Raw genomic sequence first — 13,715 nt, 5'->3', positions numbered from 1 at the left:
CAAATCTATTTTAGCGCCAAGCCTTTTCTACGGGCTACAGGTTTACGGTATCGCTGCCAAAACCCATCTAAATAAAATCCGGGTTTTGCAAGCAAAAACCCTTAGAAGGATCTCTGGAGCTCTGTGGTTCATCCGAACAAGAGACATTGAACGCGATCTCAACGTGCCCAAAATCGGAGACAAGCTGCAAAAGCTTTCTCAAAAATATATGCAACGATTGAATGATCACCCCAACAGCCTTGCCAATAGACTTGGCACCGCAGCTATTAACAATGCTGATCCACGAACAAGAGTCAGGAGAAGATTAAAAAGATTTCACCCTCAAGACCTACCAGACCGGATCTTGACTTAAAATTTTCACCAAACACATTTAATTTCTTTCCTGTAATCATATCTTGCCCTAAGCACCGCTTAGACATAGTTTTGTTATTAATTTTGATAAGACGATTAGATTAAGCTGCCATTTGGGTAGCAGTGCGCTAATCATGTGAATAAAATTTCTACATATATAAAAGTAAAAAAAAAAAAAAAAAAAAAAAAAAAAAAAAAAAGATAGCTCTAAAACTGAGAGACTAGTTTGCGTAGAAACCGACAGACAGACAGACAGACAGATAGACAGACGGACAGACGGACAGACGGACATGCTCATATCGACTCAGGAGGTGATCCTGATCAAGAATATATATACTTTATAGGGTCGGAGATGTCTCCTTCACTGCGTTGCACACTTTTGACCAAAATTATAATACCCTCTGCAAGGGTATAAAAATCGAATTAAATATTTTATATAATAAATAAAAATGCGACTTTATTTATTCAAAGAATAAACATTTATTTGTGTTTTGGAAATAAATATTTTAATTTTTAAATAAAACACGTTCTAAACAGAAATAGGAGCTGTTACGTAAAATATAAAACTCTCAGTGCTTGAAAAAATAATGTTTTTTTGGTAACAATTTACTGACACGCACGAGACATGATCGCATTCCTCAACTGCAACAATCACTTTTGTTCTCACAAATTTATGTGAGTTCCCACAATAATTTATCAAAAGTCGCGGCCTCTGGAAGACAGCTTGCGATTAAAATGAATCCACGCGCAGGCGCATCATCAAGAGTCGTCAGGAAGGTGTCACAAATTATTCACATGAGGGGGACCTAGAACGTCTGGAGGGGAGACCACGCGGTGAAAGTGGAAGTGATATTAAAGAGGGCGAAGATAAATACAGGAAAAGCCAGAAATTGAAACAGTTGCTTGGAAAAATCAAAAATCAACCGAAATCTAAGAGCTCCGACCCGAACACTTCCAGCGAAGCATTCAGCCGTCGTGTAATACAATCCGTGCGTAACTATAACTACTTAGTACAAGCAATGTATCTTGTATCTCGTGTATCTTGCAGCTTCCTCAATCCTCAGTTCTCAATCCTCGAGGTGAACAAACTCTAAACTCTGCGCATGCGTCGGTGTCTTCTAGGAAAGTGTGTCCTCCTGTTGCTGTCATCCAATCTCAAAACATGAAAAATTAGTCCATTTCCGTCGCATAGAGCTCACCTCTCTGCGCTTCCTTGGCCTCCTCCGGGTTGAATGAACTGCAATTGTATCTTATCCTGCACGGATGGCACAGACTTGTTGCCGTTGCAACCTCTGTACCGATATAGGGATCTAGGTGCATTGAACTCGTAATTTTGGGGTTGTGGTTTCGGTGGCTCTCTGCTAAGAATCTGGTACAGTCATCAGGATAAGGCTAATCTAATAAAAGTCTAGGAGGACTTTTTTTTATTGATGCTGTTTTGGAGTTTTTTATCAGGAGATTTTTAACTATAACTACAAAATTTTATTCCATCAATATTGATCATTTAATATTTAATTCATATAAAGTATGCGTTCTCCAAAAATAGTATAGCTTAGTTATATAAGCTTTCCCAAAAAACTCGGCACTATATCATAATGAATACATCATAATATTCTTCCTACTTCCTTAAGGTTTCATTTAATTTACAACAAGCTATGAAATATTGTTATTGTTCTTTTTTATTTAAAATTGAATAATCTTAGGCTTAAACTTACAATGTCAGTGGAATTCCAAATTCTTTCAGCCATTAAACTCTATTTAATAGCTTCCCTTAGACAAAAACCCTTACTTTGCAATCTCCATTCTAAATTTAAAGGATATTTTGGAATCTTTGGACTCCCCTAGAAACTAAGTGCAATTAAATGGCAACCAAGCAAACGACACTTTGGTTCCGCCAGCAAACTTTGGCCGACTGCCACACCGCTTCCCCACCTTCTACCCTGCATCTAACTAAGTCCTCCCTTGGGGCACACACACATCCCATTAGAAACCGAGCACGCTTCGCGGGGTGCAACGCAAACAGACGCAACGTCTGCTATGGAGATCGGAGGTGCCACTTAAAATGGCTAAAATAAATGTTTTTTTTATTTATACAAAAATTAAATATATTTGTTGCATAAGTTAATATTTTATCTATCTTTTTAATAACTCTTAAATGAGTTTAATGTAAGAATATAAAACCTCTTTAATATAAGCATTTTTTAAAAAAGGAATTTTCTCACAATTGTGCCCAATATTCATTGAATTTATGATAAAAATTAAGTAGAATATTCTAAATTTATTTAATTCAACCTACTTTCTAGTATCTTAACTTCATTTATCTTTAAAATCTATAGCTAGAAAACCTCCGAATGTCCATCTGCTTAGGAAACGGAATCTAACAAAAGTGATGGACCGGCGCTGACTGCACGTCCGACTCCTGACTATTTTTAGCACCGGTCTTAGCTCTCCGTCTAGTTAGCATTCGAGGGCTCATGCATCCACATACAGATACATTTACCGATTCCGATACAGATACAGATGTACCTACAGATTTTTCCTCCTGTTGCTGAGGGAGGCTGCGACTGCGCTGCCTCATCGCTGCTCCTACCGCTGCTGCCGCTGGATATTCATCCATCGGATGCAGTTGCCGCCAGCTCGGCGATCCGCTCGTCTCAATTGCATTCCAGCGCGCGTTCGGTGCGGATACGGTTACAGTTACGGCGGACAAAAGATACGGATACAGCAAACCGGAACGCCACAATTTTGGATTATCAGTGAAAGTGATTAAAAAGATATCAACATTTCTGTGACAATGCACCATTAAAAACACAAGCCAAGTGATTAAAAAAAAGTTCCTATTAAGTAAAAAACATATATTGTGAAATACATATAATTTCTGAGAAGATTATCTATACATTTCCTGGATTTTTGGATTATAAAAAGGCTGTGGATTAGGCCAATATTTATTAAAAGGTTTGCTTTCTACCTACGAAGAGATTTTGTAGCATACTTTTTGGATTTGTAAGCAGAGCTTATCCGTAAACTGGGTTTTGGATAAATTTTAGGCCTTTAAAGATCATATCATAAGACATAGTTATCCTAATACACTTTATCTTATACCTTTATCTTAGAAACTTTAAATACTCGACTAAAAAAATGAGTAATGCTTAAATAATTCGATGTCGACTAAATAGCTATTGGAATTTGCAATATCTCCCCGATCGGAGGAATCCTAAAAAGGGAGCCTCGTTCAGTGACCACATCCCAAAGCATTTAAGTGGCGAAATGTCTGGAGCGGCGAGCCGAAACAAAGGCAGCTGAATTTAAATTGGGAACCAACTGAAAAATGTCGCATGTTCGATGGGGCGCTCCGTGCACCACCCTCCACCCTGGCCCCTCTTTCTTGCCACCAGAATGAGTAAAAAGAGATAGGCAAATGTAAACAACACAAAAAAAAATTCAAGAAAAAAAAGAGTGAACGCTGCACAAGTTCAAGATTCTCACAGATACTCACTCACACACTCACTCCGAATAGCTAAAAGTAGAAACGCGCGCAGACGAGGCAATAAACGGCACGGAAAGTAGTTTAATACAGTTTGCTGGGGATCCTGGGCCCCGTGCTTCTCTCCCCCTCCGGTTTCAGTCGCCCATCATTCTCCTCCGGTGTGGCGCACGACAAACAAACTGCAGCAGCAACAACTGCGGCATCTGCGGCAACCACGGCGCGCCGCTTAGTTTTCCCTCTTCAGATAGTTTGCTTGATCTATTTTCGTCCCGCTTTGGGATGTGTAGTTTTTCGTCGCCTCGAGTAATTTGTTTGTTGCATTAGTTTTGTGTAAGTTCTACACCTAGAAAAATTCAAATTATTAAAAAGATTTAGGCGAAAAACTCTACTTATAAACTATGATCATGAAAATCACATAGAATCTGTATGAAACTTTTCTTTCAATTATAAATTCCATATTACTAATAAAATCCATAAGCATTAGTTAAGATGGTATTTTATATGTGTAGAAACATCTCTTAATATAAATCCTCTAGTTTAGAATCTAAAAAGAACCTCTTAGAATTCTTTTCTGTACATTTTTGTTGCCAAACCAAAGCAAACGCCCCTCAAAAATGAAAATTCGCATTCAAACAAACTGGAGGACGGCGGCTACAGTGTGTTTATTTAAAACTTTGCAACGCCAAAGTCAACTTGTGGCAGTGGCAGTGGCTGTGACAGTGGCTGCGGCACAAGCCAAACATTAGTTTTTCCCCAGAGAATTAAAAATAAGTGAAAAAGGGTGGAAAGCGGGATCAACAATAACGGTTGCAACATCAATGTGGCAAGGGGGTAAAAATGGGGAGATATTTGAGGGGAGTGGCAATATGTTAGAGTGCGACGACATTGCAGTACTATTGTACAGTTGATCTTCAATAATGTGAATTAACTATTAAAAATAATATACTACTAAAAATTTTCTAATAACTAGCTTCAAAACTTCCTTTATTTCCTTTCGAAAGTCAAGTAGTTTTTAAGCAACTTTTTTTAAGTTTTATTTTTATATATTTATATTTATTTTAACTCCATATCTACATATTTTCCAGAGTGTTAGATCTCTCCTTTAGACACCAATACTTTTTCTAAATATTATTTAAAATATTTTATTCTGAAGTTAACATTTGGAAGGTTTTTAGAACCTTCTTATCTTTATAGCCAAGATATCCCCAAAGTGCCTTAGACACTAGTTTGATTTATACGAGTCTTCCTGTATTATGAGTTCCTTGCACCTAAGAAAATGTAGAAGAAGCAGAACAGGGGGAGACGCCACAGAATCGCTGCTGGGGGCAATCACGCACACTCACACACACGCCTGCGCATAGACACCAAATGCTAGCAAGATGCCACATTGCGCATGTGGCCATAAAAGCGAGGGGAAGTCGTGTTGTTGTCTATCGCTTGGGGGACACTTCCGTCTCCCCACTCCCCCTCCCCCTCATCTGGGGCAGCATGTCCCCCCTCTGGCATGTGTGAACTGCTGCTGCTGCTGATGCTTCTGTTGCAACTGGAGATTGATGTTGGGACAATTTCGAGTTGCACTGTTAGCTGGGCATTAAGTGGCATTAAAGTTGTCCGGGCTTATCGCTCCCCCGCACCTCACTGCCTGCTCCCCTCCCCTAATACTTAAGCTCACACCTCACAGTGCCCACCGAAAGTGTACTGAGACCATCTTTTCCATCATTTCCGCTGGAAATCCATCCATCTGACTGTGACTTTATGGCGGATCGTTAATGTCAAGCCAGCCCTGCAATTACATTTTTCAAATTATGTTTAATGTGGAGCATTAGTTGGGGAAAGTAATGTTAGAAGGAGCTACTGTACAGTGAACTGACTCTGAAGAAAGATTAAGTTTTTCAAGAAATTATCCTTAATGATTCATTATCCTTACAGCAATGGCAAACATGCAACAGATGCAACTCCCACTGGATGCAGACCAAACAGAGCTCCAGACCCCGCCGCTGCCCATCAATCCACCGCCCAAGGTGATGGCCAGTGGAATTGTCTACGGATTTCGAACGCGCCACCTATCCTGCATCGAAGAAAATGACTCGGACTCCTTGCACGGATCGTCCATTCCACATGCCTACGATCTGATGCAGCAGGCGGATGAGACTTTCCAGAAACTGAACACCAACAAGGAGGAGGAGGACGACGTCGACGGAGAGTCCGGCAGCGAGGATGAAGGAAATCTGGATGACACCATTGCCATGATCGACGAGTCGCGTCTGTATGAGGCAGACTATCTGGATGAGTTGGTGGCCGAGGAGCAGCTGGAGCTGGAGGAGTCTTCCGAGCTGGCCGACTCTGGCAATGTGGAGGAAGACTTCTGGCAGCCGAGCTTCAACAGGAACGACCCAATGATGACCTCTGTCTATGGGACTCTGAATCCCGAAACATCCTCCAACGCTCCGCCTGCCTACGCAGAGTGTGCCACGCCCCGAAAGGAACCGGAGCCGGTTTATGCCACACCGGAGAAGCGCCGGGCCAGCAATCGCAGTTTTGACTCCACCTGCGCCTCGATGACTAGTTCTCTCTATGGCGGCTCGATGAACTCTTCTTTGGATCTGAAGTACGCTTCCTTGAACGGCGACTTGGGCGGCAGCGGTGGCATCAGTGGAACTAGCACCCTGCGAGGTAACTCAGTGCCCCCGATGGACATATCCATGATGTCCAGCTGCGACGGAGTGAGTGCCCTTGACTGGGGATCGGCGAGTGTTAACTGTGTCCTGGACACGGGCGATGGAAATCCCGCCGAGGAGTTGACAGAGGAAATGGCTGCCAAGTGCCTGAGTGCCGCAGAGAGTGGTGAGTGCTTTATATCACTTTTCTACTTAACAAGTCTTTCCAACAAAAAAATATCATAAATTTAAGATCCGTCTCTAGTTTCCAGAAGGATCTATAAAAAAATAGATAACTTCATTAATTGCGAATTGTAGTCAGACTCTTTATGTTGCCCATTTCGGCGATTTCTCCGTCATTTCTATTCGTCCGAGTCCCTCCATTTGAAGCCTGGGCCAGTCGCTGTGACGGCTGTCGAATGGCAATCCATCAATGCTGGATCAGAGCGAGGAGGGTATTAAACTCATTTACAATCCTTCATTACCGGGCATACAAACAGTCGATCCCCGTTTTAATGACCCACTCGCACCGGACCCATTTCGCTCGCCATTAGAAAGGCAGCCCGCAAGGCGGCGGCTGACCCCCGGCACTTCCACATCCACATCCCAATCCACTTCCATGGTGCATGTTTAGTACCAATTGCATCTGCAACTGCAACATCATCAACCGTATAGTATCCTCAGCCAAAAGTTAAAAAGCAAACAAATAAACTGCCATTGACTTTGGGTGTGCACTTTGAAAAATGTCAAAACTTAAGGGTTATTGAAAATATGTTCCCAACAAATAAGGTTTTTTCATTCCTAGATACCTAGATAGATAAATAAACCTAGACTTGTACCTCTAAAACATAGAGTATACTTTTTTGGAAGCAAATATTTTAAGAATTGAAAAAATATTAAGAAACTTGATCCAATTACTCAGATATGTGGAATCTACGTTTGCGAAGAGCTCGTGGCCTTTTATGTAATTAATTCTTTCATTTGATGGCCGATATTATATATTTATTTTGGCTTTTATTAGAAATGTAATATCAGTGTATTCGATTCGATTGGCAAATGGCAATAGGCAATAGAGTAAACAAAGCCAGTGAAAGCCAAACAAGTGGCCCGACTTTGCCCATTTCACACAGATGTTTAACAAGCCAGTCGGACGCGGACGTGGACGAGGAGTCGGAGTTGAAGTCGTAGTCGGGGTCATAAATCATCCAAAATGGATATATTCACCGCATTGATCCATCTCTCTTGGCCCGGCCTGGTGCTTAGCATATTGACCAAGTCGATCCTGGGGGGTGAAAACTTGCTGACATTGACAGTTTCTAATAAGAAAATTGGCAAAGATTTATGCTCCGGCTGCTGACTTCCTTTTCAATTTAAAACTAATCAATAAACTAGCACAGCCGCAGCTGTGGAGCAGAGGAGCTCCAGCAAAAAGTGTTCAACAAATTGCCAAATGATGCTGCAAAGTGCAATGTCACAGTAATTTACGTGCCACACACTCCCCGCACACACACGAAACCACAACAAGGCCTAAACTCAACCACAAAGCTGATGAGAATTTATGTTAAGGGTTAAGTGTCAGCCTCCGAGCCACGTCAATATATGCATAGTGGGTGGTTACGCCAACTGCTGTCATTAAAATTTGTTTTGCATTTTTCTCTGCAATGAGCTCATCACTGGCTAGTTTTAAGTTTATTTAATACAAAATATTAACACATTTGTTGAAATAAACATTCAACAGAAGCAGAAATATGAATAATAAATTAGACATTATTTTTGAGGGTTTTTCTGAGTTTTTAAAAGTATATCTAAATAAAATGGATTTAAACAAACTACTTTTCAAATCATATTATAATTTTTAAATTCAGAAATATCCCTTTTTTAAATAAAATCCTATCCCAGACCCTTGGGTAACCCTTTTTCCTAGTAAGACTCCACCAAAATTTTAAATTCGCACCCATTGTGCTGCAATTTTGCGCCTGGCGGTTATTTGAGTCTTTTTGGCTGTGATGCGTGTGTTATTCTGAGTGTGAGCCTGTGAGTGTGTGCGGAAAAGTGAAAAGTCATGAATCATATTCATCATGATCACACCACAATCCGAACCAAACCACACCACCCGACCATGGCGAACTAGGATGGATGATGATGATGATGAAGCTGCTGTGGAGGCACGATGCGAACGGAGGGGCCAGTGGAGGCCATAAAGTTACATGGCTTATCGCTGGAAAACTTTTAAAAACACTTGAGATTGTGCCGAGAACGAGCTCGGTGGCCGCACCAGCAGGCGCTCCGCCGAAGAGCGCTCGAAAAGACGCGTCTACGAACAGGTAGAAGACCGAAGAAAGAGATCCACTGACTTGGAGGATGGATGGAGTTTTGAGTACGGAGTTTCGGAGTTGTTGTTGGTGGCTTGTATCTACAAATAGACGCGGCGGACTGACGGCAGCAAAACAAAGCCAAACAAAAGACCCAAACGGTAGTTGCCATGAATGGACCACAGAGCCAAACCGGCTGGGAACTACAGTGGTAGTTCGTAAAGATGACTATGAAGACTCTACTCTATGAAATTTTTAAAATTTCGGAAACATTTGTTTCAAGAAGTAGCTGCCTTTGTTTTTTATTCCTGCTTAGCTAGAACCAATTAGGAGGTAACAGTATTAAGGAAAACTATTAGGGCAGGTATTATTAAGGAAAACTAGGTACAATTGATCATGAAAGTAAATCTTAGAATGTAAGAAAATATTAACAAAAATCTTTTGTACTAATATTTCCCTGTAATTAATATCTGACGGATACTGCGGGATGCAGGCCCCACCACTCCATTCGAACTCCCAATGCAATTCCGTCTGGGACGTTGTGGCATTGCAACTTTGTTGCCCGTGGGCACAGCATGGACTCCCCCGACAACCGACTATTTATTGGAATGGATCTCCGACTCCGACCCAGTCTCCGACTCCGACTCCGACTCCGACCAGAAAATTCAGATAGGATCCTCATAAAATTCCCGCGCACGCACAGGCGAATGCATTTTGTGTGTTCGATAAGCTCTTCGGCCGGCGATTCCCACAATCGAAGGCAGTTGCACTTGAATTTGAATTCGCAATTGCTCTCTGAATATTTATGAGTTGAACTCCATAGTTAGTTTCTTGGTACGGCGATAATGAAAGTACTGCGATTGTTGAAGCCAGACGTTGCAATTTTAATGGCACTTTTAACCCAGAACTTTATGTTGAAAGACTTCAAGAAGTCAGTCTCTTTACTTTAATTAACAATTCTTTAAAACACCCATATCTTATCTTTAAAATAATTCAACGTATATCACTGTCCCAATTATAATGGTAAGATCAGTTTCTTATCAAAGTCTATTTCTATTACTTCTTGGGTTCTTGGCAATCTAATCTGTTCTAGTATTTCATAGTTTTCTTATCAACTAGATGCCAGCAATTAAACGTCATTTTTAGATTTTTGGCTAGCCCAGATTTTCTCGATCAACTCGAAAGGAAAACTAAGGCACATGGGACATGGTTTTGGGTTGCAGTTCCAATTCGGGCCTCTTATCGTGGCCCATTAATCAAGATTGTGTCAAAGGTATTAGCTCATTTGGGGAGCTCAACATGGTCTGAGTGTCTGAGGGGATAGGGATCCAGTGGACTCCAGACCGACATTCGAACATTTCCAGTGATTACAAACAATTATTGTTGTCAACTGCCTGTGGTAACATTTCATTGCTTGAGCCCCTGGTTTTTACTTTTGTTTCCTTCTCTTGAGTAGATTAATCCTAATGTAATTGAAACTTGGTCTGACTTTTGCTTATCGAAATGTTTCTTAGGGTTTTAGGCTTTTTGCTTTATTGCTAATGGCCCGGAAAGTTACAAGAGTTTCTTGTGATTATATAGGGTTGCATGGTTCTTCAAATTTGGGTGAAACTTAGACACCAAGACGCCAAGAAACAAATAAGGAAACGAAGGATTATTAAGTTTAAAAGTCTGACTGGAAATTGTTTCGTATTCCCCTTGAGAGTTCCTTCAATTTGTTCAGTAATTTAGATATTTAGTTTCAAAACTCAGGTAAAAAAAACACTCAGAAAACAATATAAACCCTCAAATCACTGACACCCATCCTGACACATCCTTTTGGGCTAACCTCTCCCAACAAATGCCCTGCGTATCCCACAGATAGCCCCCGCTGAGCGGCGAGTATCTGACGGGTTAATGCAGCATGAGTGCCAGTGGCACGTTTGCTTGCGTCATAGCTCGAAAACAACGGTTAAAACGACCAGTCAGAAAGACAGAGACACCCAACACCGGCGGACGGACCCTTTCCTCACTTTCTATGTTTGCTATTTCGGACTGACAAAGGCGATAAGGGGACAGTTCCTGAAGTCAGCACCTCAATCAGTCAAAACCCAAGAAGAGCAAATACAAATAAATACAAATATGGAGAGCAACAACAACGACAACGAAGCGTGAATGAATTCCTCGGCGTAAATTGAAAAAAAAAAGAGTGATAGTGGAACTGATAAGAACGGAGCGCCGTGCTGAGATCGCATATCACAAAAACACAACCAGCGAGAGAGAGGCAGGCGGAGAGCTCTGGATGGAAAACCGGTATGTGTGGAGAGTTCCACTCTCAGCTGGCTTCGAGTGGAGACCCGAGCTGGCCCATGCCGCTCTCCGGCACTTGTCTGGCTTTGGCGAGACCTCCTATCCACTCTCCACTCATTTTCGAAAAGTATCTCAAAGCTCGCGCAAGCGTACCGCACGCGGATCGCATAAACGCGGATTTAATCGGAAAATCTTCAACTCTGCGATCTTTCGGCCGGCACAAATCGACACATTGGATACGGTTTTAACCAAATAGCAACAAAATTAACACAAAACAAGCCAAGTTCTTTGGAAAGCGTGTGTTTGAATCGCTCAAAAAATATTTAAAACAAAGCCAACAAAGTGCCATGGCGTATCCGTAATGTGACCACAGTGCGGATAAGAATGTAATCAGACTCACCTGAAAGTTTTTAAACGGTGTGTGTTTTGTGCATCATTGTCTAGGAATTTGTAATTTTTTCTGCGAAATTGTGCAAAGTTTTTTATTGTTTAATTTACGAAATAGGAAATACGAAGACATTTAATTGAGTCATGAGTCGAGGCTAAGACTAATGATAAGATAGCCTCTTTGACCAGCTAACTAATGTTTTTGGCTAATTTCGTAGGGTTTTGAAATTTTTATAAACAATATTCTTAAAAATAATATGACAAAGAATAAAGATTTCTTTACCCTTGTCAGTTAAATACTTTTTTGCGATTTCTAATTTCTTTTGTGCTTAACATTTTTAAAATAAACTTCTTTAAAATTAAAATTCTATAGAAAATTCTTAAAATACTTTTCAAATATTTACTCTTGTATATTCCCCAATAAAATACTTTGCACAAAAAACAGAAAACCAAACAATAAGCATTTATTGTGTCAAACAAATTAAAATTAACAAAAAGTAAGAAAAGTAAAAAATAAAAGTGTTGTATTTTTTCCAAAGCTTCCAATGCCGGCTCGGCAGATGCATTTCGAAAACGAATTTAACGAAAAAAGCGAAAAAGATACATAGAAATAAGTACGTGCTGCAAAAAGTGTAAAAGGAAGAGGGGAAGAAGCTCGAACGAATAAGGAATTCGGGGCAAGAAGCTGAGACAAATCAGGCGCCCGGCACCGGGCAACGACTTGAAAGGATTCGCAGCTGGAACTGTATCCAGCCAGATACAGATACAACTGCAGATACTGCACTCTATATACGAAAGAAAGATACATATATACATGAGGCAGACAATCTACAAAAGATACATGCCATGTTCCCACTAACCAACCGCTCTTCGAGTGGCAAAGGCACCAACATAAGCAACATAAGTAACAACAACAACAACAGTCAGACAACAAGCTTCATAATCGGCAACACCAGCAGCAGCAGCCACACCAACAACAACAACAACAACAATATCGGTGGCAATATTCCAAAGGATAAGGGAAATTTTGAAAATAATTGGAGCTGCAATAAGACAACAGGTCGTCGATCTGGAAATGGAAATAGTTGCAGTTTTTTAGGTGAATTTTTGTTACTCTAAGACAGTTTAAGATTTAAGGTTTAAGATATAAAATACTGTACTGTAATCCCTATTAATATTAACGCCCAATCTTAACCCTTGTTACTTGAAAGCATTACAATATATATACAAGTATCTTTTGCGATTTTGGCAATGCCATGAATAAACTTGGCTAAAAGCTTTTTCTTATAATTTCACTGAATGCGGCTTCTTTGATCTGGTTGGCCTTATCTCTTGGCCATCGCATCTCTCTCATCGAAATGACTTCAATTTCACAAATCGCATTTACCTTTTTTCCGGAATGTCTCTTGTCGCCAACTGAAAGCCATTTAAAGGAAACCCTTTTCTGTTTTTTTTTTTTGTTTTGTTTTTGGCAACAACAATTTACAATGCAAATTGCATTAATTGCAATTTTCTGTTCAAATTGAAGTTGTTGTTGGGGAGATCTTGCTGTTTCTGTATTTACATTAAAATGCAAATACTTTGCACTAATTTACATGTCGCGCCGTCGCCGACGATTGCTGTGGAAAATGTTCGTTCCCCTTTCCTTAATTTCCTTCGACCACAATCGCCCGAAGAGACAATGGCAGTCTTTTGTGATGAACACGACATCTCTCTGTGCATCGGTGTGTGTGTGAGAGTGTGTCTTTGTGTGGGTTAGTATCTGTGTGAGTGGGGGGGCTTATAGGAAGTGTAAGTGTGAGCTTCAACCATGTGAAATGCCATAAAAATTCCAGACTAAACTCCTTCCTCCTCTTTGTTCTATAGGGTATTGCGAATTGTATCAAGGGGGTTTCCATTTTTTGATCAAGACTTTTAGAGAAACTCTTATGAGTGAGGGTTAAAAAATAAAGAACCAATTTTCAATTATGTGTTTAAATATAGAAACATCTCTTATCCCTAAGACCTGATCTAAGTATATCTAAAGTCTGCCCTATGAGATCATTTTGGTATCCTTGAATCAAATAATATTAATTTTCTATGATCTCATCCTCTCTATAAAAAAAGATACAGAAGTATCTACCTAAAGGGTATCTCACAGTTCATTAATTTTTGCCTGGAACTTCTTGCTTGAAGTTCTTGAGCTTCGTTTAGTTGCGCTTGCGCAATTCCAAAAAGCTTCTTTGCTACGTT

General features: G+C 40.4%; 1 protein-coding gene across 7 annotated transcripts in view; it reads left to right on the top strand.

The window, feature by feature from the left end:
• The first annotated feature begins 3,164 nt into the window (after positions 1–3,164).
• LOC6493267 (protein TANC2) overlaps positions 3,165–13,715 on the top strand; it is a 52,207-nt gene continuing 41,656 nt past the window's right edge. For 2 of the 7 annotated variants that reach the window (XM_044714884.1, XM_044714883.1), the window contains exons 1-2: positions 3,167–3,306; positions 5,768–6,682. In XM_044714884.1, coding sequence (XP_044570819.1) covers positions 5,770–6,682 — 913 coding nt within the window. In that variant the 5' untranslated portion in view covers positions 3,167–3,306; positions 5,768–5,769. Of the gene's footprint in view, positions 3,307–5,767; positions 6,683–10,502; positions 11,514–11,928; positions 12,583–13,715 lie in introns of those variants that run through there. The other 5 variants (XM_044714886.1, XM_044714888.1, XM_014908812.3 and 2 more) reach the window with 5 other exon arrangements.

The sequence above is a fragment of the Drosophila ananassae genome, chromosome 2R (genome assembly GCF_017639315.1).
Source record: "Drosophila ananassae strain 14024-0371.13 chromosome 2R, ASM1763931v2, whole genome shotgun sequence".
In the NCBI taxonomy this organism is placed as follows: Eukaryota; Metazoa; Arthropoda; class Insecta; order Diptera; family Drosophilidae; genus Drosophila; species Drosophila ananassae.
This window is presented reverse-complemented; position numbering and strand designations above follow the sequence as displayed.